Here is a 27,853-nt window from a genome sequence, read left to right as displayed (position 1 = left end):
CATTAATTCCTGTCCAGGCTGGCTCTGAACCTTGATCCTCAGATCTCAGTCTTTTGAGAAGCTAGTATTAAAGGTGAGACCCACCACCATTGGTAATACAATGCACCTTGATTAATATCACCATTTCTATCATTCTCCTCCATTTTCCCCACTCCTCTCATCCCCCAAGTCACTCCTTATTACATTAAACACGACTGTGCATTGAATGACTGCATTTCCCCACCTTTCCTCTCTCCTTTTGTCTCCACTCCTTGTTACACCACACCAAGTATTATTCCAACATGTCATCAGTATAAAAATAGTAGCAAGAAGCTTTCCAATGTTCATACTGCATCTTGAGCACATCTGTTTTCCCTAGCCAAAGTTGAGAGGCTGGGTAGCCTTAAGCAGCTGGCGGGTGGCTGGTATTGCAGGGAGGGCCCTGGCTGGAACCCTTCCTGCAGAGGCTGTCTCCTTTGTATCCTGCTGTCTAGCAATAATGAGGGGCCAGTGACTGACACCTGAGCTGGGATTACCTCCCCTCCTGAACCGTTGCGGAGGTTCAAGTACGGCTGGGAATGTGGCTTAGTGGTAGAGTGTTTGCCTAGCATGCGTGAAGCCTGAGTTTGATTCCTCAGTACCACATAAACAGAAAAAGCTGGAAGTAGTGCTGTGGCTCAAGTGGTAGAGTGCTAGCCTTGAGCACAAGAAATTCAGGGTCAGTGCCGAGGCCCCGAGTTCAAGCCCCAGGGCTGGCAAGCAAACAAACAAAGATGGATAGGTGGTGCCCAGTTCAGTGGCTGACATTTAGGAGCCTGAAGCGTGCTTATTGCTGTTGGAACTTCCTCAAAGGCAAGTCAAGGGCAACCTGCCTCAGGCTCCCCAGATGAGTCACGGCACTTAACCAGGTGGAGGGTGCTTCTCTAAAACGATCAAATACAAGTCTGCATTCCAGTGCTGGCAGATGCCCCGGGATCAGGTGTTTAGGGGCAATCAACGAACTCTCTCATTCTTGCCCTTGTCTTTTACACTTTGACAGCTCCAGGCTCCGCCCCGCCCCGCCCTGCCCCGCCCTGGCAGACGCCGGCCCAAACTACAACTCCCACCTTGCACTGCGTGTTGTACGTCATCGACTCGGGACGCGGTGAACCGGATCACCGAGGCGCATTTCGAAGCGCGGAGCCACGGGACCTTAAGATAAGGAGGAGTCGGGGTGAACTGCCGGATCTCGGAATCTCCCGGCTTTACCTAGGCGAAGCAGCCACACTGCAGCGGCCGGTGACGCGCGCGCGCGCGCCCGCCGGCCCCGCCCCCGGCCTCTCCCCAGGGAGGCGCTCGCAAGTGACGTAGTGGGTGTGATGGCCGCCGCAAGGCCGGGAAGGTGAAGGTGAGAGGGCGAGCGAGCCGGGATGGTGGGACCGGCCAGCCTCGACCTGGAGAGTCCTGAGCAGCCCGGCCTGGGCGGGTGGGACTCTGGGGACCCGGGGCCTCCGGAGAAGGTCAGACGGGTGTCCTCCCCACGCTCCGGCCCTAGCCTGGGGCCCTCGGCGGCCCGGAGGAGGGGCGGGTCGCCGCACCGGGGCCTGGGGTCCCAGGAAGCCCCGTCGCCCTCGCTTCCCTGCAGTCACAGCCGCATCCCTGCCCCGGTCTCCTACTCGTTTTTCATCTTTTCCCCCTTCTTTGCCCTGCCTCCATGTCTCTGCTCACTGCCCGAGAGCCCTGCCCTTCCCCACGTTGGACGCCCACTGCATCCATCCTGTCTTCCCCTACCCTGCACTGTAAGGCCCTTGGGGACAGGGACTGTCCCTGTTCAGCCCTAACCCTGGGGCCTAGCACAGAAAATGATGACCACCGTGACGCTCGGGGGATGTGGAAAGACAAAGCTGCTGTCTTCCTTTGATTCTCCATCATCTCTTTCCCTCCTCCCAGAAGAGGGCTCTGATCGTCCCTTAGAATAGAGAATGAAGATTCTTCATGGGACCCTCTGGCGTTCAGTCGGTTCCAATTTGCTTCCTCCAGTCACCCTTCCCATCTCTTTTTGGCTGTTCACCACTAACCAAGCCCAGGCCTTGCCCTGGTTCTGGGACCTCCAGCTCTTTCCTGGCTTTCTGTGTGCCTTGGCCTGGGCCCCTGCAGGGGACCTCCCTCCCTAAAGCCTTGCACCAGCACATGGTTAAACATGTGTTTGTACACACCCAGGGTTGTTCCTACACCTTTGGGTTGTTTTCCCAGTGCCTCGATGAGTAAGCTTCCCTCGGGGATGAGTTTGTTTGGCTTTAAAACCTGATTAGACTTGCTGTGCATAACTTGATTTCTTTTGCCCCTTCTGTTGACCTCTTTTAATTTCCTATACACCGAGACAGGTGGAGTCAACACAATCACGAGCCAACCACAATCTGAAACAGCACAGAGGAGAAATCAACTTCTTTCCATCTTTTTGACTCCAGCCATGTGCACAATGCCCACCCTGTGAAGGTTTCTTACCATCCAAAAAAAAGTAAGTGTTTACTGGATCTGGTTGAGTTAGAAGGCCCATGCTCTTGCCTCTGTCCTTGGATGCCAGGTCTCTTGGAGGGGTCCTCATGAGGTCCTTGTTGCTGAGAGCTGGTGCTTCCAAACTGTTGAAAAAAAAAATTAGAAAACTACTGTACGTCTTCTCCACTCCTACAGGCATTCAGTAACCACTGAAAGCCTGTTGGTAGACAGTTGAGAAAGTGGCCAGCATCTCCTGGGCTTCCTGAGGCATTAGTCTCTCTTTCTCCCTTATCTGTTTCTCTGCTGCACTGGTTCTCCTCCCCTTCTTTACCCAGCAGAGGTTGGCTCTTTATCACAGCTCTTCTAAGAGTCTGCCCTGCCCCTTTACCCTGTATACTCTTTTGTTTCAATTTCTCAGCATCTCCTCTGTTCCAGTTGTGCCAGCAGACGATCCGTGGATCCGTTTTATTTTCCCTGCTAGGAGTTGGCTGTACATAAAACTGGGTAAGGAGGTGATGTGGATTCCGGGACACTGCTTGGGATCCAAACACACCTGGTAGTGCATTGCATTACTGCTCTGCCTGTACCCCCAAATACTTAATACTCCTCAACTAATAAATAGCCTAGGTTGAGGCAAAGCTTCTGATCAACTGGAGTAGCACTAGCAGCTTCTGTTCTGTTTCAGTTTGTTTCCAGGCTAAGGCTAATAATCATTGGGACTGCTCCCCAGAATAGATGAACTTTTCCCAAATAGGATTCAGAATTTTAAAGCTTGTTACCGAGAAGATAAGTGTCTTTATTGAATATGTTTGTTCAGTGCGGATCAAATATGGTCACTCAGTTTTTAAACTGGCTACTCTGTTTTTAAATCTCTTCCCAAGCATTTATTGTGTTCCCGTGTGCCCGTGGAGAGGTTTGGTGGCATGTTGTGCTTTACATTGACTTTATACTGTGGAACTGTGGGTGCACCCAGTGAGCTTGTGTCCATTTCGGAAAATGTCTCTGAAAATGCTCTGAAGCCAGGGTCTCAAAGCACCTCGAGGCTGACACAGATGCTTCAGTGTGTCAACTAGTGTGTAACTATGTTGGAACTGGGCCCTCTGCCTCAGCTGTGTCTAGGGGACAGGCCCCGTGTGCTTGTGGTCAGCCCTGTGCTGCCCTGGGGCCTATGAGGGCTTTCCAGAACAGGCACAGGAAGCCCGCTGCCTCTCACCACTCTGGGAGAGTGGAGAGCCAGGCAGGCAAAGCCTTGAGATAGTGGGGCCCAGTTGTGGCTTTTGTATTTTGTAACTTTGTGCGTTTGTATATATCTAGTTGCTCTTTGGAGGGATTCAGTTTTAACTCTTGACTCATCAAATAACTTAGCAGGAAACTGCTTTGTAGGAAAAAGTGAGTTTGTGTGTTCAGGAATGGCAGGTGTGAGATGGCTCCCCCTAGGGAGTTTGTACTTACCCCAGAACTCTGGCTATGACTGGCTCTCTGGAGGCTCTGTAGGTTTCTGTAGGGACGTAGGGTATGATTTAAAAAAAAAAAAAAAAAGGTAAGGTTGTGTGTCCTGTGTGGAGTGGGTGACAATTGAGCTCACTTGAGTATGACTGGACCTAGTGGGTGAAAAAAGAGAGAGGATTCCAGGCAGAAAGCAGGATTAAATGCAGAACCTCAGTTTCGGAATATGGCAGGCCAGAGGAAAAAAAGTCTGACAACATAAAGACATCACTGGCAGCTTTCGTGTGGTGGAGTGCATGGCGGGTAGTGTGAGGGCAGAGTAGTTCCTGGATGGGCTGAATGCCCAGCAGGCCTGTAACCTGTAACTCTGTAACCTATAACCAAGCTTTCACTAGTGCGCATGCCCTTGACTCTCACACTTGGAACACTAGTGCTTCTGTGTTTGTGTCCTTGGAGCTTGAAGGCAATGATCAGACTTAGAAGCACTTGCTTCAAAAAGCCTGCTTGCTCTCAGGAAACTTGTTTCCTGCAAGCAAGTCATTTGCAGGTCTGGGCACTGCCGGTCTCCTGGCAACAGGTAGGAGAGTGGTGGGTTTGTGCCTTTGCCTTCCCTGAAGGCTGATGTTGGTGGGGGAACATCCTGTGATCTTGCTTGTGGAGTTTATTATTATTGTTGGTTTAAGCCATCTGAAGGTACCTCTGGGCTCTCATTGTGTGCTCAGAATGTTGCTTTCTACTTGTACGCATGAAGAAACCAAGGCTCTGAGGTGAAATCACCTGCTGAAGTTCATACAGCCCATGAAGAGGACAATCCTGACTTGCACCCAGCTCTGCCTCATTCTCAGATCCATGATATGCTGTCCATCCCAAACCCTTTTGTTTCCCCCGTGACCCCTGATCTCAGTGATTCTTCTTTTCTGACTGAGAGGAGCTGAAGAGTCATTCTATTCCTGGTGCCTTTGCTCAGGGCCTTGCTGTCTTCTTGGTTAAGACACTTCTCATAGTTGTGATGTTCACTGGAGGAGGAGAGGGGAAGCAAATGGGGACTGTAACTGCAGGAGAAAGAGTGGGTTTGAGCATGCTTACCGTAGCATCTCCGTGTGGAGTTTTCTGTCTGCCCACCTAAGGAGGTTGATTCCTGAGCATCAGTTCTGGCATTCAGTCGATAGGCTTTTTCTGGATGCGCTTTCTGTCTGCCTCTCAAGGCTTTGTTCTGCAACCTTTGAAAGTTTCTCCTGTGATTGCTTATGAATAACACCTTCTTGTTTCTCAGCTGGAGATAAGTGTAGCAGGGGCCAGTGGCACTGAGATGCGGTGACTAGGGAGGGTGAGGACTTGCCACACAACGGCTGCACATGCGCCTAAGGCGTCCAGCGAGGAGCCTTTCCCTTTTCCCTTCCCAGGGTCTGCAGACTGTGCTGGGGAGATAGCGTTCTTTGTGGTTGGAACTCTGAGGAGGACAAGGCAGGATTCTACTTTTAGGGGCCAGTGTTCCCAGCCATACCCTCTTTCTATGTCTGTCCTCATTACCGTTGACTAAAGGTATGTAGAATGTTGTAATCAAGTCAGTGATAAAAGAAAACAAGAAGCTGGGTGCTGTTGATCATGCTTATAATCCTAGCTATTCAGGAGGTTGAGAACTGAGGAGCAGTTAAAAACCAGCCTGAGTGGGAAAGTCCACGTGAATCTTACCTCCGGTGAAATACCAAAAAGCTGGAAGTGGAATTGTGGCTTAAGTGGTAGAGCACTAGCCTTGAATACAAAAGTTCAGGGACAGTGTTCAGGCCCCAAGATTGGCAAAAAAAAAAAAAAAGGCAAGAGACACACATAAATGAGAGACTCCATAAACAAAATGTGAACAGTGCTCATTACAAAATGGCAGCTATGGGCTGCAGTCTGGTGGCCTATAATCGTAGCTACTCAGGAGGCTGAAATCTGAGTATGGTGATTCAAAGTCAGCTTGGGCAGACAAATCTGAAAGACTGTTCTCCAGTTGACCAGCAAAAAGTCTGAAGTGGATCTGTGGCTCAAGTGGTTAAAGTGCTAGCCACTCCCCTCCCAAATGGTCATCGTGGTTTTTCTTTTTTTTCCTTTAGTTTCAACAGTGCACGTAAGCTCTGCTAAAAGATACCAATGCCAAGCCCGTTTAGAACTAGGGCCGCTGTGCTCCGGGGCAGCAGAGTATTGGGAAGATGGTGGTGTCACTTTGTTTTTGCTGTCTGGTGCTTCTCCTTACATGGATGGTAGATGGGAGATAAGTCAGATCTTTTCTACGTGTTACCTGTAATTCCTCCTCGTCTCTTTGTGAGGTGTTGGGCCCTGTTGAGCAGGCAAGGAATTGCCAGCAGTAGAGCTGAACTCAAGGCTTTGGTTCCAGGTGCTTGTGTGCCCACAGGTGTGACAGGAAGACTGGGCCAAGTGTCCTGAGACCTCCTTGTGACACATTGGGTCTTACCTGAGCAAGGCTTAGAGGGCCCTGTGTTCTCGGGGGAGCCAGACTGGTCCTGGTTCTTTCTCTCATCCCTGCCATGCCCCTAGAAAAGCCCCATATAGGGCAGGAGAGTCTCTGGGCCTTACACAGTCTCTCCTTGCAGCGCAATGTCCCTGCTCTTCTCCCGGTGCAACTCCATCGTCACAGTCAAGAAGGACAAGAGACACATGGCTGAGGTGAACGCGTCCCCACTGAAGCACTTTGTTACTGCCAAGAAGAAGATCAATGGCATCTTTGAGCAGCTGGGAGCCTACATCCAGGAGAGTGCCACCTTCCTTGAAGGTAAGATAGTCACCTGCCCAGCCAGGCCCCGTTGGGCCTTTGGGGAGCTCATGCTCGGGCAGCTTGTCACCCTTAGCTGTGCTCTGTGCTTGGAACTCTGTGGATTGGGCTCAAGGAGATTGGCCCAAGAGGAGGACACAAGTATAGCTTATTAAGAATGAAGACTTCCGGGCTGGGAGTTTGGCCTAGTGGTAGAGTGCTTGCCTAGCATGCACAAAGATCCGGGTTCGATTCCTCGGTACCACATACGTAGAAAAAAGCCGGAAGTGGTGCCAAGGCTCAAGTGGTAGAGCAATAGCCTTGAGAAAGTCCAAGGACAGTGCTCAGGCCCTGAGCTCAAGCCCAGGAATGGCGAAAAAAAAAAGAATGAAGACTTCTGGCCTGGGAATGTGGCATAGTGGTAGAGTGTTGCCTAGCATACATGAAGCCCTGGGTTCGATTCATCAGTCCCATATAAACAGAAAAGGCCGAAAGTAGTGCTGTGTCTCAAGTTGTACAGTCCTGGCTCTGAGCAAAAGAAGCTCAGGGACAGTGTCTAGGCCCCGAGTTCAAGTTCTAGGACTGGCAAAAAAAAAAAAAAAAGAATTAAGACTTCCATGTATGTGTATTGATTTGGTCATGAAGGGTAGGTGGATCCTATTTCCATCTAGAAGGCAGTGGATTCAGGTTTGAGAGCCGATACCTCAGGAGTGACAAGCTGGCTTCCCCAGGTGTCTCTACCTCCATGGCCCACATCTTCGGCCCAGGTCTGGCTGCCATAATACCAAGTGCTTCAAGTGTTGGTTATCCCAGGCAGGCTGGGAGCCTTCTCTGCTATTTTTAGATTGTTGATAGAACTACAAATAGGAAGCTATGCCCCCATTCCTTTTCTGCTTGTTACTAATTTGAGCCCAGTCTCTCATCTTTGCTCTGTCAGCAAGGAAAGCCTGCTTTCAGTTAGGGCCTCTTAACTTCTCATCGCCTTACATGGCCAGGCTGCTATATTGGAGTTCCTGTAAAAAAAAAAAAAAATCGATGCCTAGTTTCATTCACCAGTCTGTGTCCTTCCCTCTGTGTGGGGCTTGATTTAAGAGTGTTCCTTAAGTATCTGTTGACTTTTAGTGGTATATGGTTTGAGGTTGAATGAGCAGTGGCTGTGCTCTGTGTGGCCCTGTGCTAGGATTCCGTATGCAGAGCAAGCCATTTAGGCTCTCAGCCTCATATTTTTTTTCCCTTTTTTTCTTTGCCAGTCTTGGAGCTTGAACTCAGGGCCTGGGCATGGTTCTTGAGCTTTCTCAAGGCCACTTGAGCCACAGCACCACTTCTTGTTTTTTCTGTGTATGTGGTACTGAGGAATCCAACCCAGAGCTTTGTGCATGCTAGGCAAGCACTCTACCACTAGGCCACACTGGTGGCCTGGCTTGTAGTCTCCTAGAGCCCAGTCCAACCTCTGTGAGGGCCTGAGTCACTTCCTTAGATGACGCTGTGGACAAACACACTTGTGTCGTAATTTCCCCCTGGGACATTCTGAGGTTCTTGCTTATTGGTCACAGGGATGGAAAGGGCAAAGCAAGCCTGAGTATATTTGCAGTTGCTCCGAGGAGGGGATGAGAGGGAAGGGCCTGCTTCCCACCTGGGCAGAAAGTGAGAGGGGGGTCACCTGCTGGCCCTGGCTCACATGTCCCGTGGCCAATCTCCTCCCAGGGGCATTGCCCAGGCGATTCCCATATCCCCACCTGTGTATGGGAGGAGTGTTGGTATGCTGGGCGTTGGCTTAGCCACGTCCTATCATGGTACTAGCTCATTGGCTTCTAACATGCCCCCTGACATACTCTGCATGCCTAAGGAGCATTCTCCAGGCTGGGGCCTGCCACTCTGGTGTTTGTAAGAGTGTGTTCAGGTGAAGCCTTGCTGATGCAGGCTAGGACCTTGCCTGGGGCTTGCTTCTGTAAGGGTTCCTAGCTGTTCCCTGTGAGGCCAGTGGGAAGGTGGCAGTGATCCACACACCCATTCGTGGAGCTAGCATTGGTGTTCTTGTCTGGTGCTGGGATGGCTCAATCAGCCCTTGTGGGGTACACACAGGCGAGCTAGACAGCCAAGCCATACAAAGGGAAGTGTTTAGAGGGGAAAGGAGAAGTACAGTGTGCTGTGGGTACACTGACAAGGTGGGCCTACTCTTCTCAGGTGGGGTGTAGTCAGGGAGGGCTTCTGGGCTCCACAATCCTGAGGCCAAGTGGGAGTGAGCCAGATTGCTTCATGGTCAAAGCCCAGAGGGTGAGGAGCTGGCAGGCTTGGAGTGAGAGTGTGATAAGTGAGGCCAGGAGGGGAAGAAAGTGGATGGAAGAGGCCAGGAGGGCCCAGTCAGGAAGGACCTGGTGAAGTGACACAAAATGATTAGGAGCCCAGATTCCACAGCCAGGATGCCTGGTTCAAATCCTGCTTCTGCCAGTAACTGATTGTGCCCTGAACACTATGAGACCATGCCTGACAAGTGACTGGGCTACTCAGCCAAGGGGCAGCTCTCACTCCACCGCTCAGACCCGCTGCGGGGCCTTTGAGTTTGTCATGTGAAGTAGAAGCCGCTGTGATATCTGTTCTGGGGGTGAGAAACCAAAACCTGCAAACACTCATTTTTCCTGGTATCACATGGCTAGGAGGCAGCCACCACCATCATGGGATCCAGGCTATTCCCCAGCCCCGTTCTTCGCTGGCTACATCTTGGCCACAGTTGAGAGCAGAGCTCCAGCGCAGTGACAGCTGGCACCACAGAGGCAGACTTGGGGTTCAGGTGGCCTCTCCAGGCTTGTGATCATGGAACTGTTGTGACTTCCAGTAACCCACTTTCCTCTCTGCCTCCAGATACTTATAGGAATGCAGAACTGGACCCGGTGACCACAGAGGAACAGGTGCTGGACGTCAAAGGCTACCTGTCTAGAGTGAGGGGCATCAGTGAGGTGCTGGCTCGGCGGCACATGAAAGTGGCTTTTTTTGGCCGGTGAGTCCTGGAGGAGCTCAGGGTTTCTTCCTGGCTGGGAGGGAGGGAGCAGCCCAGGGGAGGGAGCCCCTCTGTGGGACAGGGGCAGCCCTTATACATGGTTGGTGAGAGCTAATCCCACCGTTATGGAAATCAGGGTCTGGAGGGTCTTCAAAACTAAAATTAAAACTGTCACATGGTCCAGCTATACCACTCCTCTGAAGGAATCACTGAGAATACAGGAGAGGCATCCACACACCCATATTTACTGTATCTATCCCTTTTCATAGTAGCCAAAATATGAAAACCAGCTGTGACTCATCAGCAGATGAATGGATAAAGATAATGTGTATGTATATATACACAATGGAATATTATTCAGCCATAAAGAATGAAACAGGGGGGCTGGGAATATGACCTAGTGGTAGAGTTCTTGCCTAGCATGCACGAAGCCATGGGTTCAATTCCTTGGTATCATATACACAGAAAAAGCCAGAAGTGGCGTTGTAGCTCATGTGGTAGAGCACTAGCCTTGCCAAAGCTCAAGAACAGTGCCCAGGCCTGAGTTCAAGCTCCAGGACTGGCAAAGAAAAGAAGATAGAAATATGGTATGCTTAGCAAGAAGCTGGATCAGCTTGTTAAGAGAAATAAACTATCTGTGCACTGGTGGCGCACACCTGTAGCTATTTGGGAGGCTGAGACCTGAAGGATCTGATTCAAAGCTAGCCCAGCAGAAAAGTCCTAAAGAAAATGCTGGGCTCAGGAGTGGCTTTAAGTGGTAACCATTAGCTGTAAACAGTAACTGATGGAAACCATGAGGTGAGGCCTTGAGTTCAAACCCTGGTACCAACGGGGGGAGAGGGAGACAGACTCAAAGACAACTAGTTGCATGTTTTATTTTACATGTGCAATCTTGATTTTTAAAAAAGGAAACAAAGAGAAATGAGGTGTCATGCATTTGTAATTTTCACACTGGAGACAGGCAGAAGCAGGACAATGACACAGAGGATCGTGAGTTCTAAGCCAACATGAGTTACACATGAAATGCTGTTTCAAAGAAAAAGAAAACGAAAGGGAAGACATAATAGCTCCTTGAGAAGCTGAGACTTGAGTTTGCTTCTTTCTTTCCTCACCCTGAGATGAGGTTTTTGATAGTGTGTGTGTACACTTTTACTAGATCCAGCTTGAACTCAAGACTTGTTCTTGCTTGGCTTTTTCACTCAGGACTAATGTTCTACCAGTTTAGCCACACCTCAAGTTCGGTTTACTTGCTGGTTAATTGAAGATATTCTCAAGAATTTGTCTGCCTAGACTGGCTTTGAATATCAGTCCTCAGGTGTCAGCCTTCTGAGTTTTCCTGTGCTACTGGTGTGAAGTGACATTCCACATGGAATTTTAAAAATGTTTAATTATTTTTTTGTCAGTTGTGGGGCTTGAACTCAGGGCCTGGGTACTGTCTCTGAGCCTCTTTGTGCTTAAGGCTAGTGTTTTACCACTTGAGCTATAAGCGCTGCTTCAGGTTTTTGAGTAGTTAATTGGAGATAAGAGTCTCATGGGGACTTTTTTGTCCAGTCTGGCTTTGAGTTGTGATCCTCAGATCTCAACTTCTTGAGTAGCTAGGATTGTAGGCATGAGCCACCAGCTCCTGGCTTATCCTTATTTATTTTATTTTATTATTATTATTTGTTTTGTCAGTCCTGGGGCCTGAGCACTGTCCTTGGGCTTTCTCAAGGCTAGAGTTCTACCACTTGGGCCACAGCACCACTTCTGGCTTTTTCTGTGTATGTGGTGCTGAAGAATCAAACCCCGGTCTTCATGCATGCTAGATAAGAAGTCTATCATTCGACCAAACTCCCCACCTTTTTTTTTTTTTTAAATTGTTATTATAAAGGTGATGTATAGAGGGATTACAATTACATTAGTCAGGTAATGAGTACATTCCATTTGGGACAATATTACCCATTCCCTGCTTTATCCCAGTTTTTCTCTCCTGCCCCCGCTCACAAGTTGTGTTTTGGGGTGTGTGTGTGTGTGTGTGTGTGTGTGTGTGTGTGTGTGTGTGTGTGTGTGTGTGTTTTGTCATGGGGCTTGAATTAGAGGCTTGGGCTCTGTCCCTGAGCTCTTTTGCTCAAGGCTAGTGCTCTATCACTTTGAGCCACAGCACCACTTCCAGTTTTCTGGTAGTTAATTGAAGATATAAGTCTCACTAGACTTTCCTTCCCAGTCTGGCTTTGACCTGTGATCCTCAGATCTCAGCCTCCTGAGGAGCTAGGATTACAGGTGTGAGTCACTGGCGCCTGGCCTCATTCGCAAGTTGTATAGTTCATGTTCAACATAGTGGGTAGTGAGGACTACCGCTCCCATTTCCCTGTGGGTTTTGAGATGGGCTTTCACTGTGTTGAGCAGGCTGTCTTCGATTCCTGGCTCAGGGAGGTTCACTCAGCTTGAGCACTGGGACCACAGCTAGCAGGAGTTGAACCCCATTGCAATTCTGTATTCTTCATGACCACATAATGCAGTGAATTTCCTAGGACCTGGTGCTTCAGTGTTACATGGCATCTGTCTGTTTCAGCCATCTGGACCATTTACAGGACTCTTTTCCTGCTTACTTCAGTTCAGATTCTTCTCCTGGTCCCTTGTCCTCTTCTATCTCAGGGTGATTTCCATGATCCTTAGGTTCTGTTCTACATCCTGAAAATAGATTACTTCATGTTGGGGGGGGGCTAATAGGAAGTTAGTCCAGAGTGGGGTTCCAGGGAGGGTCATGGTTCAGGGAGGGGTGGGGTTCAGGGAGGGCTGGAGGCCAGGGGGTAAAAGTTCAGTAAAGTTTGGGGAAGAGTGGGCTGTACTTGGAGGTAGCAGTCTCCATGCCAGCTACTGCAGGCTGGTGGCTGATTCAAGGGCAGCTGCAAGGCTGAGCTGATGCTGCACTGCAGGAGCCCTGGCCGAGCATTCTGAAGTGATCAGCCGGGGCACAGCACCAGCTCAGGCTGAGGGACATTTGCCTGGGCACCTTCATAAGCAGGAGCCCTCCTCTCTGTGCTCTCCGGGCACTGGTGGCGTTGTGGAGAGCAGAGGTGTGGCCTGCGGAAGCCCACGTGTGCTGACTGCTCTTCTTCCTCCTAGGACGAGCAATGGGAAGAGCACCGTGATCAACGCCATGCTCTGGGACAAAGTGCTGCCTTCTGGGATTGGTCATACCACCAACTGCTTCCTGCGGGTGGGGGGCACAGATGGCCACGATGCCTTCCTCCTCACAGAGGGCTCAGAGGAGAAGAAGAGTGTCAAGGTGGGTGCCAGGGGCTTCAAGCCTGGCCTGGGAGCAAGCAGCATACCCACCTGGTAGGGGCACCAGCTCCTTCCTGCCTTTCCCTGCCTCCACCTGCTCTATGGAGGATGTGAGAGAGTGGGGGAGGGTCACAGGTCCAGCTGTGTTGGCCTGCTGAGGCCAAGCAGGCTAATCCATTGAGCACTGACTGCACAGGGAGGCGGGTGCACGCTGGTCTTCCTTGGGACGCTGCCAGGAGATAAGTTCCTTATTCACTCTGGAATTCTGCCATGCCAGCCAAGGCTGACACAGTTTTGTTGCTGTTGTTGTTTTTTGATAGGCAGCACATTCAGTCAGCTCCCCTTTGGGGCCAGGTGCTCATTTTGATTCATTAGGAAATAATATGGAGCTGGGAATGTGGCTTAGTGGTAGAGTGCTTGCCTAGCATACATAAAGCCCCGGGTTCCATTCCTCAGTACCACATACACAGAAAAAGCTGGAAGTGGTGCTGTGGCTCAGGTGGTAGAGTACTGGCCTTGAGCAAATGAAACTCAAGAAAGAGAGAGAAAAAGAGAGAGAGAGAGAGAGAGAGAGAGAGAGAGAGAGAGAGAGAGAGAGAGAGAGAGAGGGGGGGGGGGGGGGGTGGAGAGAGGGAGAGAAAAGAAAAAAATGAAGAAAATCAAACCAATGCAGAACAAATTCAGCCTCAGTAATACTAGAAGGAAGCTTTCAAAGGGGAATGAAGTGGGTTCTTTTTCTTTGGCCTGGGTGCTGTTCCTGAGCTGTTTTACTCAAGGCTAACACTCTGCCACTTGAGTCACAGATTTTTGGTGCTTCTTTGGTGCTTAATTGGAAAGAGTCTCACAGACTTTCCTACCTAGGCTTCAACCTCTATTCTCAAATCTGTAGCTGAGGTTACAGAGCCACCAGTGCCCAGCCCGAAGTGGGTTCTTCTTGACAGCTCCCAGCTCGTAGCTGTATGTGAAATAAAAAGAATAATCAGGTGGGCAGCTACCACAGAGTAGACAGTTGGGGTTGTGCTGTGCATGGCAGATGGCATGGGACCTCTGGCGGGTGGCTCTTCCTCAGCCTGCTCTCTGCCCTCCCCCATCAGACTGTGAACCAGCTGGCCCACGCCTTGCACCAAGATGAGCAGCTGCACGCTGGTAGCCTTGTGAGTGTGATGTGGCCCAACTCCAAGTGCCCGCTGCTGAAAGATGATCTGGTGCTGATGGACAGGTGAGAGGGCAGGAGTCTTTTTCCTGGGGCACTGTGCTCCAGGTTTGAGTCCCCTGGGTTCTGCCTTTGCTTTGGCTTGCATATTGTTGCCTCTCAGATGACTCAACTAGATCCTCCTGAATCCTCATTTCTCCCTGTGTCCTCATCATACTCTCCAGCATTGGTGCCCTGCAGCTGTCCCTGGAGTGGGATGCTGGGGTTCAGAGCAGGAAGGGCTCCTAGTCCCATCCCTGATCTCCAGCCTGGGTGCTTTGTCTTGTGGGAGGGCATTTGGTGGTGGACACTGTGTGTGTGTGTGCGTGTGTGCGTGTGTGCGTGTGTGTGTGTGTGTGTGTGTGTGTGTGTGTGTGTGTGTTGCTATGGATCAGACCTAAGGTAGTCCTCCTCCTTGCAAGGCAGATAATCTAGCACTTGAGACATTCTTTCAAGCCTTTGTATTTATATCCTCCCCCTCCTTCTCCCCCCCTCCCCCAGTACCAGGATTTGGACTCAGGGTCTTGCCCTTGCTCTGCTTTAGCTTGCTTGTTCATCTGGTATTCTACCAACTGAGCCATGCCTCTAGCATAGCTTTCTGCTGGTTATTTTGGAGATGGGAGTCTTTCAGACTTTTCTGCTTAGACTGACTTTGAACTGCAGTCCTCTAGATCTCAGCCTCCTATGTAGCTGTGATTATAGGCATGTCCTCCCATGCCTGGCTGTTATTCTTCTTTCAGGAACACTTGTGTCCCTGCTTTGTAAGCACTTTATGACCACATCAAGAAATACAGCACAGTAGCATTTACTTACATTGGCTATCCTTCACACAAAAGTATAAGTTGTTACTTTTGTGTAGAAGTGATAGATGCAAGTCACCAAATACTCCCATTTGCAAGTAATCTGGAGTGACATGAGACAAGAAGTAAGAATGCCTCAACATGGACCAAGCAGGCCTACGTCCCTTCCATACCCTTCTCATCCAGCTAGGTCCCAGGCCCCAGGGCTGTTTGTAGTAATAATAGAGGGCTGATCCCTGAATGACAGTGTTGGTTTACTCCTGTCACCTGTAGCCCTGGAATTGATGTTACCACTGAGCTGGATAGCTGGATTGACAAGTTTTGCCTGGACGCTGATGTGTTTGTGCTGGTGGCCAACTCAGAGTCCACACTCATGCAGACGGTAACTTGTTACTTACGTCCCCATGTGCCTGGAGGGGTGGTGGCTAGCTTTGGCGGGGTGGCAGCTACCTGGCATGTCCCCCTCCACTGAGGTCTTGTCACCCTCTAGGAGAAGCAGTTCTTCCACAAAGTAAGTGAGCGCCTCTCCCGCCCCAACATCTTTATCCTGAACAACCGCTGGGATGCATCTGCCTCTGAGCCTGAGTACATGGAGGAGGTGGGTACCTCGTTCGACATTGGATCTGGTGGCTTCTGTGAACTAGTGTGGTGGCTGGACTCCTCAGTGTCCCTGCAGTGTTTTCCCCCCTTCACCTTAAACCCCCCTTTCTGCCTTCCCCTCTTCTACTTAGCCTGAAGAGCATCCCTAGCCTGTGTCTTTGTTGGGGTAGGCGCTCATTTTGTTTCATAAAACATGATTACATACAGAATTGGCTCAGCTTTAGAAAGACTTCAAGAGAAAAGCTTACAGGAGGGGTGGAGAATACTGCTTCTTAACTCTCAACTGTGTGAAGTGAAAGGAAAAGGCTAGGAGATTGGATTGACTGTATCCAGCGTGTTCTGGCTGATGGTGAGCCCATTTCTCACCGTCTGGTGGCGCAGGGAGTAGACTCGTGGGGGAACTTCAAAGCTCCTATGTGGGGTGTGTCTACAGAAAGTGGTTGACCCTGAGTTCTCTGAACAGTCTAGGGCATCAGAGCTTTTCTGAGGTACTCATTCTGTCTGAAACAGGCCCTGGAAGGAGTTTGCTTGACAGTGTAGAACCCACATGTAGACTTTTTCAGAGGCGTCTATGCCACAACCTGCCCCTCCACCTCTCACTCCTCACATCAGTTCCTGGTGTTAGAGAGCAGAGGAGTGACCTTTCACTTTGTGTGTGTGTGTGTGTGCTCATGCCTTGTGAGTATTGAACCATGTGAATATATTGTCCATTAAAAAAAAAAAAAAAACTGGCACCGTAGCTTATACCCATATTCCTAGCTACTTTGGATGCAGAGCTCACGTGGATTGTTATTGGAAGCCAGCCCAGTCAAAAAGTTTGCAAGACTCCATCTCATCCAATAAAAAGCTAGATGCAGTGGTGTGTGCACACACTTGTCATTCCAGCTGCATAAATAGGAAGATCACAGTCCAGGCAGGCCCTATATCTCAGAAAATAAAGCCAAGGGACTTGAAGGGCATGGCTCAAGTGGTAGAGCACCTGCTTAGTAACTTCAAACTCACAGGAATGCAAATAAAATAAAATAAATGGGTGGGGGCTATGGGCTTCAGCAGGAGTCCCTGTCCCCTCTAGTCATACTCTGCTTGGGCTTCAGGTGCGGCGGCAGCACATGGAACGCTGCACCAGCTTCCTGGTGGATGAGCTGGGTGTGGTCGATCGAGCCCAGGCCGGGGACCGCATCTTCTTTGTGTCTGCCAAGGAAGTGCTCAATGCCAGGATCCAGAAAGCCCAGGGCATGCCAGAAGGAGGTAAACACACTGCGGAGAGCCCTCTGCTTCCCTGAGGTTCCAGACGCTGGGTCTCCGCTGAGTCAGGCATTGGGAATTTCCCAGGGATGGAATGAGTTGAGCTGGGTGTGAGGCCCCTTCTGTCTGGGCAGTGCTTGCTGGGTGTGGCTCTGAGATTTCATTTTCCTCTCCTGCCAAGCTATTTCCTAGCTAACTCCATGCAATTCTCTTAGGGGGCGCTCTTGCTGAAGGTTTTCAAGTGAGGATGTTTGAGTTTCAGAATTTTGAGAGAAGATTTGAGGTAAGCCTGTGATTCTGGTGTGGGCAATTCCATGTCTTCCAATGTCTCACTGGCCAGGTCCTTGGCAGTAAAAGCCAGAGCCTGGCCTGTGGCATAGGTCCTCTTGATATCTTCCTCCTCTGCACCCCTGTGTTGTCTAGGAATGCATCTCCCAATCAGCAGTAAAGACCAAGTTTGAGCAGCACACAGTCCGGGCCAAGCAGATTGCAGAGGCCGTTCGCTTCATCATGGACTCCTTACACATTTCAGCTCAGGAGCAGCGGTAAGAGCCCATGTGCTGGAAGATGGCTGTGTGTTACCCTGCCTTGGTACACCCAGGCCATGTCAGAGGAAGGTAGACAGCCTGACAAGGAGGGGTACCCCATGTGCATGATCACCCTGCTGGCCTAGGCAGAGCTGCACCTGTGGTAGAGAACTCCAGTCCTCATCTTGTGGATTATTGCAGCCATTTTCAAGCCCCGCACTTTAAAATTTTTATTTATTTATTTATTTATTTTTATATTATTGTAATGTATAAAGGGGTTACAGTTATATTTGCCAGATAGTAGGTACATTACTTCTCACACATTGATAACCCTTCTCATGTTTTTGTCTCCTTTTCCCTCCTCCCACCCCCTATTTACTTATTTTTATTTTGGAGATATGTTCTTGCTGAAAGTTCAGATGGGCCTGGAACTCACAATCCTCCTGTCAGAGCCCTCTGAGTGCTGGGATTACAGGCTTACACAACCTGAGCACATTTGTAAGACATTTTTTCATGCCACTACTGGGACTTGAACTGAGTCTCCCTTAGTTTTTCTCTCAAGATTGGAGCTCTGTCACTTGAGCCATATCTCTACTTTTGGCTTTTGGAGGTTAACTGGAGTTAAGAGTCTCATGGAGACCAGGAGCGTGGTCTAGTGGTAGAGTGCTCTCCTAGCATGCAAAAAGCCCAGGTTCAATTCCTCAACAACACATACACAGAAAAAGCCAAAAGTGGTTCTGTGACTCACGTGGTAGAGCAAAGCCCAGGGACAATGCCCAGGCCCTGAGTTCAAGCCCCAGTACTGGCCAAAAAAAAAAAAAAAAAAAGTCTCATGGACTTTTCTGTCCCAGCTGGCTTTGAACTTCAATCCTTAGACCTTAACTTCCTAAGGAACTAGGATTCCAGGTGTGAGCCAGTGGTGCTCAGCTTCCTAAGAAAGTCTTTATATCCTGCTTTTCCTAGTGCTGCAAACCCCACACAGTGGACATGTGTGGGTCCCTTTGTGTCCCTCTGTAAGGCTTTCTAAGGCTGCTTCCTAGATACACAACTGTGTGCCTAAGTGGCGGTGCACCTTCAGTTGACTTTGTTGGTCTTGGGAGCAGCTATTCTCACCTTACCTGAGCACGGCCTGTTAGCTTCCCCTTCCACAGTTCCATGGTTCCCAGGTGTCGGGTAGATAGTAGTGCCCTTCCATTTCCTGATGGTAAAAAGATAGGACATTCTTTCTCCCATATTAGTTGGAGGAACTTTTTCCTTCTTCTCACTACCTTGTTTCCCTCCCTCCCAGAAGGAGAAGGGGTACCTGGGGTTCTCGTGGGGAGCCTGCCCCCAGCAGGACCATGGTGGGTTAAGGGGGTTCCCAGCGACCCTGCTTGCTCATCAGGTACCACAGGTCTTCTGACCAGCACTCTTGGCTCTCAGGGTTTACTGCCTGGAAATGCGTGAAGAACGGCAAGAGCGGCTGAGGTTTATCGACAAACAGCTGGAGCTCTTGGCTCAAGACTATAAACTTCGAATTAAGCAGATTACGGAGGAAGTAGAAAGACAGGTGAGAAACAAGGAGGCACTGTGGGAACATTTGGTCACAGGGTTGAGTCCAAGATGCTGGAAAGATGGCAAGTAAGATCTCTGTGGTAGGAACCTTCAGAGCTTTTTGGAGGGAAGGGGCAGCTTTGTTTCAGGAATACAGAGCTTCTCCTTGGCTTCCATTGTCCCATCATGGGACAGGGAGCTGGGTGAGGGCCTGTCCTCTGGGCCTCTACTGTGGGTCAGCTGAATGTTGCTCAGATCCTTCTGCCTCTAAAGCTTTGGTTCCCTAGGTGAGCAGAAGAGACTTCTGCTTGCAGCAAAGGAGACTCTTATCGTCTCCTGCTGCAGGACTGCTAACAGTGCTTCCTTTGGCTGTAGGTGTCGACAGCAATGGCCGAGGAGATCAGGCGCCTCTCTGTGCTGGTGGACGAATACCAGATGGATTTCCACCCCTCTCCTGTGGTTCTCAAGGTTTATAAGAATGTGAGTCAGGGGCTGGGAATGTGGCTTAATCGTAGAGTGCTTGCCTAGCATGCATGAAGCCCTGGGTTGGATTTCTTAGTACCACATAAACAGAAAAAGCCACAAGTGGCACTGTGGCTCAAATGATAGAGTGAAAGAAGGTCAGGGACAGTGCCCAGATGCTGTGTTCAAGCTCCAGGACTAGCAGGATAAAAAAAGAATGTGTGCCAGATGTGGTAGCTCATGCTTGTAATCCTAGCTACTCAGGAGGCTGAGATCTGAGGATCAAGGTTCAAAGCCAGCCTGGGCACAAAAGGACCTAAGACTCTTATCTTCAATTAACTGCTAGAAAACAGGAAGTGGGGGGGCTGGGAGTTTTTCCTAGTGGTAGAGTGCTTGCCTAGCATGCACGAAGACCTGGGTTCAATTCCTTGGTACCATATACATAGAAAAAAGCTGGGACTGGTGCTAAGGCCCAAGTGGTAGAGCTCTAGCCTTGAGAAAGTCCAGGGACAGGACTCAGGCCCTGAGCTCAAGCCCAGGACTGACCAAAAAAAAAAAAAAAAAAACAAAGAAAAAAAGAAAGAAAAGAAAACGGGAAGTGGGGCTTAGCTCAAGGGTAGGGTGGTAGCCTTGAACTGAATAGCTTAGGGACAGCACCAAGGCCTAGTTTAAGCCCCATGACCCACAAAAATAAATAAATAAATAAATAAAATAAGAGGAGGAGGAGGAGGAAAAACGTGAGTCAGTTCTTGGAATTCTTTGTTGGTCAGAGTCACTATACAGACGTGTCCCGGGCTAGCTTGTGTCAGGGCCCCAGCCATGGAGGTAGATTCCTGGGCCCCCTTGGTGGACCTGGCTGGCCAGCCTCTTGCCTCCTCATCCTTTAACTCACAGAAGGAATTCCTGGGAGACTGTTGCTACTTCTCTTAACCTCCTTGTTTTGCTGCAGGAACTGCATCGCCACATAGAGGAAGGGCTGGGCCGAAACATGTCTGACCGCTGCTCCACAGCCATCACCAGCTCCCTACAGACCATGCAGCAGGACATGATAGGTCAGTGCACAGGAGAGCTGGGGACTTGGACCGCTGGGACTGCCTGGGGTCAGATGTTACCTTCCGTGATGATTTCACGTTGCACCCATGAGGTCTGGGTGTGTCCCGAGCTCATTCTATGCATAGAGTGGAGAAACCATCCCGGGTTGCCCCATGGGTCCTCACAGGCGGAGGGCTTTCAGCCTGGTCTTGCGGGTACACGAGGCCCGAGTGTTGGCAGGTTGGTGCCCTGGGTTGCATAGCTCTTGGGAGAGCTGGCAGGCCTGACACAGTGAGGCTGTCCCGTAGGCCCACTTGTTGCAGCGTGGCTTCAGCATCTCTGGCAGCAGCGGCAGGGCCACTGTTGCTGTGGTGTGGCACTGGTGTGGCCCAGGCCTGGCTGATGTGCTCCCTCCCCACTTGTGTCCCTGACAGATGGCTTGAAGCCCCTCCTTCCTGTGTCTATGCGGAATCAGATAGACATGCTGGTCCCTCGCCAGTGCTTCTCCCTCAGCTACGATCTGAACTGTGACAAGCTGTGTGCTGACTTTCAGGAGGACATAGAGTTCCACTTCTCTCTGGGATGGACCATGTTGGTGAATAGGTTCCTGGGCCCCAAGAACAGCCGTCGGGCCTTGATGGGCTACAATGACCAGGCAAGCAGCATTCCTCCCCCTGGGGCCCTGAGGGAGGTCAGGCTGTCCCCTGCCAGCAGACACGCGCTCTGTTGTACTCTGTTGTATTATGCGGGCCCCAGAGCAGACCGTGGTGGCCTTGTGGGCCTCTGTGTGGCCACAGCCATATGATTGCCATAGCTCAGCCTAGACTTACTCTAATTACAAATGTGAGCTGAGTTGTTTTTCTAATTTTAAAGTAACTGAATACTTAAAAAAACATTTTTTTAAAAAATGGGAGCTGGGCGCCATGGCTCACGTCATTAATCCTAGCTACTCAGGAAGCTGAGATCTGAGGATTGTGATTCAAAGCCAGCCCAGGCACTAAAATCCATGAAACTCTTATCTATAGTTAACAACCAGAAAATCAGAAGTGGTGCTGTGGCTCAGGTGGTAGAGTGATAGCCTTGAGCTGAAGAGCTCAGGAACAGCACCCAGGCCCAGAGTTCAAACCTCACAACTGACAAAAAAAAAAAGTGGGTATGGCTTAAATTGGTAAAATGTTTGCCCTACATGTGTAATGCCCCAGGCTCAATCCTCAGTACCACTTTTTGTGTATATGTGTGTTTGCTGGTCTCGAGGCTTGAACTCAAGACCTAAGTACTGTCCTTGAAGTTTTATGCTCAAGGCTAGTCCTCTACCTCTGGAGCCAGCTTTTTTGGTGGTTAATTGGAGAAAAGATCTCACAGACTTTCCTGCATGGACTGCCTTTGAACAGTGATCCTCAGATCTCAGCCTCTCGAGTAGCAGGATTACAGTCAGTGCTTGGCTCATTCTCTCCTTCTGTCCTGTCTCCCCTGGCCTCGTGGCTGTCTGCGGGTTCATTTGAACCAGAAACCTGCCATATCTTTCTCACCCTTTGCTGCCTCTCTCCCAGGTTCAGCGTCCTGTGCCCCTGACGCCTGCCAACCCCAGCATGCCCCCACTGCCACAGGGCTCGCTCACCCAGGAGGAACTCATGGTCTCCATGGTTACCGGCTTGGCCTCTCTCACATCCAGGACCTCCATGGGCATCCTTGTGGTTGGAGGAGTGGTGAGTGAACTCCTGTTCAGGAAGGGAGCAGGGCCAGGCTGGGAACGCCAGGCCCCCATGCTGGAGATGGCCCTCTGGGGACCTCAGCTCTCTGACAGGCATGGACTGTCAAAGGAAGCTCAGCACTGCTCCTATTCTCCAGATGAGGAACACCTGTGGTGGCTTGTTAAATGCACACATGGGGCTTAAGTGGAAAAGCAGCCATGCTGAGCCTTAGGCCTCGCCCCACTTTTTACCCCAAGGCCTTGGGAGCAGGCTGCCCCTGCAGTTCACTGCAGATCTCCCCATGTCCTGACAGAAGACATGACTCTGAAAGCCCTGAGACCTGAGCTTTTCTTGATATGTGCATGTTAACAGGTGGATTGGTGGTAGAGCGTGACTGTCCTGTGCACAGCCCCACCCTCAGGCCACAGGTCGCACATGCTCTAGTTCCATTTAGCAGACATGACAGCTGCCATGAGCTGAGACACTGACACTCAATGCTTATGGAGCTCTTCACTGTATGTGTCCATCCACATGACCCTGCCATGTCTCTTCCTTTTTTTTTTTTTTTTTTTTGGCCAGTCTTGGGTTTGAGCTCAGGGCCTGAGCACTGTCCTTGGGCTTTCTCAAGGCTAGAGCTCTACCACTTGAGCCACAGTACCACTTCCAACTTTTTCTATGTATGTGATATTGAGGAATCGAACCTGGGTCTTTGTGCATGCTAGGTAAGCACTCTACCACTAGGCCAAACTCCTAGTCCCCTGCCATGTCTCTTAGGTTAACAAGGAAACTTATGTGGCCTGAAGTGGCCTGAAGGGTCCACTCATGAAGGGAGTTTGGCCTCGTAGTAAAGTAGCATGCATGAAGACCCGGGTTCGATTCCTCAGTACCACATACATAGAAAAAGTTGGAAGTGGTGCTATGGCTCAAGTGGTAGAGCACTACCCTTGAGAAAACCCAAGGACAGGACTTAGGCCCTGAGTTATAAGGCCCAGGACTGGCAAAAAAAGAAAAGAAAGAAAGTAGCCTGAAGTCACCTAGCCAGATGATGGGCAGGACATACTTCGACGCCCAGCTCTAAGCTCTGTGACCAGCCAGCTCCTGAAGCAGGAGCTGCTGGTGGTTGTCACAGAGTGGAGTGCCAGCAGGACTAGTGTTGTAGCTTTGTGATCAAGGATGCATGAAGCCCTGGGTCCTAGTCCCAGCACTGCAAGACAATGCAGACCTGCTTACCTAGCTCACAGCTTTGGTCTTAACCCACACTTGGCATACATCATGTCTCATGGCCAACACCCAGATTCCCTAGTTTTCAACTAGAGATAGTCCTCGCCCCCTTGGCCTCCATGGGATCAAAGGAGATATGAAGAGAGGATCTCCTTGGTTGAAGCTCTGGGGCAGTCCTGGGAGTGATAGGCCCAAGGGGACAGGGGTGGGTCACAGAGATCCTCTGTTCCCAGTTGACTTTGACTCTCTGCAGGTGTGGAAGGCAGTGGGCTGGCGGCTCATCGCCCTCTCCTTTGGGCTGTATGGCCTCCTCTATGTCTATGAGCGTCTGACCTGGACCACCAAGGCCAAGGAGAGGGCATTCAAACGCCAGTTTGTTGAGTATGCCAGCGAGAAGCTGCAGCTCATCATCAGCTATACCGGCTCCAACTGCAGCCACCAAGTCCAGCAGTGAGTGGCCCTGGTCCCAAGGGAGGATGCTTTTCTAGGTGGGGTCACCTGAGTCCCTTTCCTGCCAAACATGGGAACCACAGGGTCCAAGGCATTTTGGGTCCTGGGCCTTATCAGCTTTGAAGTTGGGGATGGGAGTAGGGGTCTCAGACCACCTAGTGTCCTGGGTCTGAACCCAGTTAAGTCCCAATTCCCCAAGGGGGAGAAACAGGAAGAGGAGGCACATGCCTAGAATGTGGTTTTAAAGGCCCTTGAGGGGTCCTGGGCTGTGACTGCAGCAGTGAAATCTTAGATTGAAACCTACTCATAGCTGGGTGCTGGTGGCTCACACCTGTACTCCTAGCTACTCAGGAGGCTGAGATCGGAGGTATGCGGTTCAAAACCAGCCCAGGCACAAAAGTCTGTGAGACTCTTATCTCTAATTAATCACCAGAAAACCAGAAGTGATGCTGTGGTTCAAGTGGTAGAACCATAGCCTTGATCTGAAGGGCTCAGGGACAGTGCCCAGGCCCAGAATTCAAGCCCCACAACTAACCAACCAAAAAAAAACAATGGTACCCTGTGAGTTGAGGGACCCATTCCCCAATCTGTGCTCCATCCTGCTCCTCCGCCGGCCACGTCAGCCTACCTTTTCATTTATCTCTCCAGGTGTTTGGGCCAGGTGCTGTCTCGTTGGGGTCTCCCCGTTCAGAATAGGACACAGATGAAATTTGGAGGGTAGTGCCTTGTCCCCTCACTTCATGCCCCGCTGGGCTGGGGTCAGGGTTCAGCATTTCAGCAGGCGAAGTAAATGACCCAAAGCAGGTCTGGTGTGCAGGGAGGAGCTGCTGCTGGGCTGTGGCAGGCCCTGCTCTGGATAGATTGGCCCTGAAGGTAACCTGCCTAAAAAGCCACACGCTCAGCTCTTTGTCTCCCTCAGGGAATTGTCTGGGACATTTGCACATCTATGCCAGCAAGTTGATGTCACTCGGGAAAACCTGGAGCAGGAGATTGCTGCCATGAACAAGAAAATTGAAGTTCTTGATTCACTCCAGAGCAAAGCGAAATTGCTCAGGTGAGGCTGGCTTAGAGGGCGTGAGCAGCAGGCCCAGGTTGCAGCCCAGGAGCTCGGGGCTCACCTGCTGTCTTGTGTCTTGAAAGTAGACACCTGTATCTCTGGGCGGACTTGAGCTTACTTGGCAGATACTGGTCAGAGAGTTATGGGGACAGGTAGTGCCACCACTGGAAGCTCAGCAGGACACATCTACATGGCCCTTGTGAGCTTGTAGTTAGGGGCAAAGTAGGCCCAGGCCATGCAGCCCTAGCGCCGTACCTGTGCTATCTTGCTCCGTGTTCACCAGCCCTGAGGAACAGGAAGACAAACCATGAAAAATGGCACAGGGGATGTGGAGCACATGTGCACTTGGTACCAGCAGGCTCTGTTCTGGACCCACTGCCCATACCTTGTCCAGTTTCTCTCTGAGGCCAGAAAGCACTATGTCCACCCACAGGGATGGGACTGGAGCACAGAAGCTCTGGATGCACAGAGCTTCCATCACCACTTTGCTGGGAAGAACATGAGTGGGAGGGGTGGGGACCTGGCTTCCAGTCCAGCACTTCCGCAGCTCCAGTGTCTCATTGTCCTTACCTGTGAGGTGGGAGTAGGATTTCACGACAGCCACTGCTGCAGGTTTGTGGATGAAAGCATGATCACATCAGTACGTGGGCATCTGTACTTCCTGTCTTGCTTCTGATGTCAGAGGCCCCCAGCGGCCAGAGCCAAAGGGTGTCAGCTGCAGCCCCCATCAGATTGGCAGACTTTTCCTTCATTGTCCAGGCAGACATCCCCCTCCCAGGGGCACTCTGGGGAGACTGCTCTGCTGCTGCTTGCTTGTGGCAGCACTGTGAGCTGGTGCCCAGTCTGCACTTGTCATGCAGTAAAGCTGGCTTCCTGTGCGGACTTGCCCCTGGACTTCAGGAAAACAGACATGAGTCTTTCTTTTCCTCATCTGTAAAAGGGGATAAAGAGGGTCATGACCACTGGAAGCTGGGCATTGGTGGCTCATACAAGTAAGCCTGGCTACTCAAAGGCTGAAGTCTGGGGGTTTTGGTTTGAAGCCCATCTGGACAGAAAAGTCTTTGAGACTTTAATCTTTAGTTAGCCAGCAAAAAATAGTGGAGGGCTAGCCTTGAGTGAAAAAGCCAAGGCAGCCAGGCGTGGATGCTTTGTAATCCTAGCTGTTCAGGAGGCAGAGATCTTAGGATCACAATTCAAAGCCAACACCGGCAGAAAAGTCTATGAGATTCTTCTCTCCAGTCAGCCTCTAAAAAGCCAAACATGGGGAATGTGGGGCTATGGCCCAAGTGGCAGAATGCTAGCATTGAGCACAAAAGCTTAGGGACAGGCAGTCTTCATTTAAGTTCAAGCACCAGGATGGGCACACAAAAAAAAAAAAAGACAAGAAAAAGCCAAACAAGAAAGCCCTGATTTCGTATCCTAGTATTGGCACCAAAAACCAAAATAAAACAAAACATCTATATGCTGTAACCATAACTACTTAGGTACTCAGGAGACCGAGATCTGAAGTTCATGGTTTAAATCCAGCTGAGGCAGGAAAGTCCATGAGACTCTTATCTCCAATAAATTACCAAAAACACTGGAGGTGGAGCTGTGGCTGTGTACATCAAAAGAAGCTCAGGGACAGAGCCCAGGCTGGGGATGGGGGTGAGGTAGGGAGAGGGGCTACCAGAGTATCCTTAGAAGGGCCTGTGGCAGAGGGTGCTGGCGTGACCTGGCCTGGATGGTCTGGTACCAAGTAACCATGTCTTTTCAGGAATAAAGCTGGCTGGCTGGACAGCGAACTCAACATGTTCACACACCAGTACCTGCAGCCCAGCAGATAGTGGGCATTGGGGGCGGGGCCACCCACCCACGGAGCTTTCGGCCCCCAGGGCATGTGCCTGAGTCCCTGGCCACTACTGGAGAGGAAGAAAGCACCCACTGTCTCTTGCTGTTTTGAATCCTTCACCAATTACTCCCAGCCCCTGGCCTGCTGTTGCAGGAAGACCCTCTGTCTCCCACCCCAAAGGAGAGATGTATCATCAAGCAGAGAGCATATATCAAGGAGTCGTGGCAAGGCCCTTCTCTGCTTTCAGGGTCCCTTCATTGAAGATGAGGGATCTCAGCTATCAGCCCTGCCCTTCAGGGGATCAGACACACACCCCTACCTTCTCCACTCATACAAATCTGCCCACCTTGCACCTCAGTGCACAGAACCCAGAGGCTACGTTGGAGTGACTGAACTTCCTTTCCAGAAGCATCCGACCTAGTTCCAGCAAGGCTCATCTGGCAGGACTGTAACTTGTATTGTGTGGCCGGCTTCAGCTTCAGTGCTCTGTCTTGATAAGGACATGTGCCTGAGGGGACCAGAGTAGTGGAAGGAGCTCAGAGGAGGGGGCGTTGTTGGGTGTCAGAGCAGGTGGTACTGTCAGAGCTGGGGAGGGGATTACCGCGAAGGAGAAGGGACTTCTTGCCATTGTGTCCCTCGTTCTGGTTTCAGCCCTCAGCCTGGTGAAGGCTGCTTTGAGTCAAGCGGTTAAAGCATGTAGTAGGAGGGATGGTGGAAGATGGAGACTGGGCATCAGGTTGGGGCAGGAGTCCCTGCCCAGGATGGCTGGGGAATGTAGTTAATACAGAATAGGGCCTCCAGCAGACTTGTGCTGAGAGGTTTGTGGGCCTGAGAGCCCCCATCCCACCTGCTAGTTTGCATCCCCACCTTGCTTCAAGCTACCCTTGGCCACTGGTTCTCTGTGCTGGTGACTGCAAATGACAGCCACACAGCTTGGGGAACCCAGCCCCCATTCTCCCACCCACCCGCCTTTTACCCTCACGAGTTCGCAGCCTCTTCGGATATACTGGGCCTCATATTGACTTTGAGAAATGTTTTGGAATTGCCACTGGTCTAAAGGGGGAAGGTTCTAGTTGCCAGTGTACACCATCCCAGAAAGATGAGCTTTTGGAGAAGAGGCCGAGCAGAGCGACTGCTGAGACAAGAGCTTACCTCCTTCCTAAAAGAGACCCACAGTGGGTCCCGAGTGCGGGAGGTGGCAGTAGTCCCAGAGGACTGCTCTTGCCACCTGCTTTGCTTGTCATCACGTGGGATTATGAAGGGTGAGTGTGCCAGCCTGGGCCGATGGGGTCACCTTG

General features: G+C 50.7%; 1 protein-coding gene across 2 annotated transcripts; it reads left to right on the top strand.

Annotated features, from left to right (window-relative positions):
* The first annotated feature begins 1,162 nt into the window (after positions 1–1,162).
* Mfn2 (mitofusin 2) lies at positions 1,163–27,053 on the top strand. Of its 2 annotated transcripts, XM_090335799.1 has the most exons (20): positions 1,163–1,366; positions 2,343–2,476; positions 2,873–2,958; positions 6,495–6,673; positions 9,512–9,647; positions 12,753–12,915; positions 14,009–14,133; positions 15,180–15,288; positions 15,397–15,504; positions 16,601–16,754; positions 16,967–17,034; positions 17,175–17,296; positions 18,701–18,827; positions 19,187–19,291; positions 20,223–20,325; positions 20,740–20,960; positions 21,856–22,011; positions 23,471–23,667; positions 24,587–24,721; positions 26,481–27,053. In XM_090335799.1, exons 4-20 carry the CDS (start codon positions 6,499–6,501, stop codon positions 26,548–26,550), a joined length of 2,274 nt encoding a protein of 757 aa, XP_090191925.1. In that variant the 5' UTR covers positions 1,163–1,366; positions 2,343–2,476; positions 2,873–2,958; positions 6,495–6,498; the 3' UTR covers positions 26,551–27,053. The 2 variants fall into 2 exon arrangements, with proteins under 2 accessions (XP_090191925.1, XP_090191926.1); XM_090335800.1 differs by lacking the exon at positions 2,873–2,958.
* Positions 27,054–27,853: the final 800 nt, after the last annotated feature.

Source organism: Megascapheus bottae, chromosome 6, assembly GCF_031878675.1.
Source record: "Megascapheus bottae isolate mThoBot1 chromosome 6, mThoBot2.hap1, whole genome shotgun sequence".
Lineage (NCBI taxonomy): Eukaryota > Metazoa > Chordata > Mammalia > Rodentia > Geomyidae > Megascapheus > Megascapheus bottae.
Note: the sequence above shows the minus strand (reverse complement) of the source record. Positions and strands in the feature narration are given on the sequence as shown.

What these genes read in the sequence shown, in the direction of transcription:
- Mfn2 (XM_090335800.1), top strand. Translation starts at nt 6,499, where the DNA reads ATGTCCCTGCTCTTCTCCCGGTGCAACTCCATCGTCACAGTCAAGAAG. An exon ending in AGCCTGAGTACATGGAGGAG is followed by an intron (nt 15,505 to 16,600) that starts GTGGGTACCTCG and finishes CTTGGGCTTCAG; the next exon opens with GTGCGGCGGCAGCACATGGA. An exon ending in ATTTCAGCTCAGGAGCAGCG is followed by an intron (nt 17,297 to 18,700) that starts GTAAGAGCCCAT and finishes CTTGGCTCTCAG; the next exon opens with GGTTTACTGCCTGGAAATGC.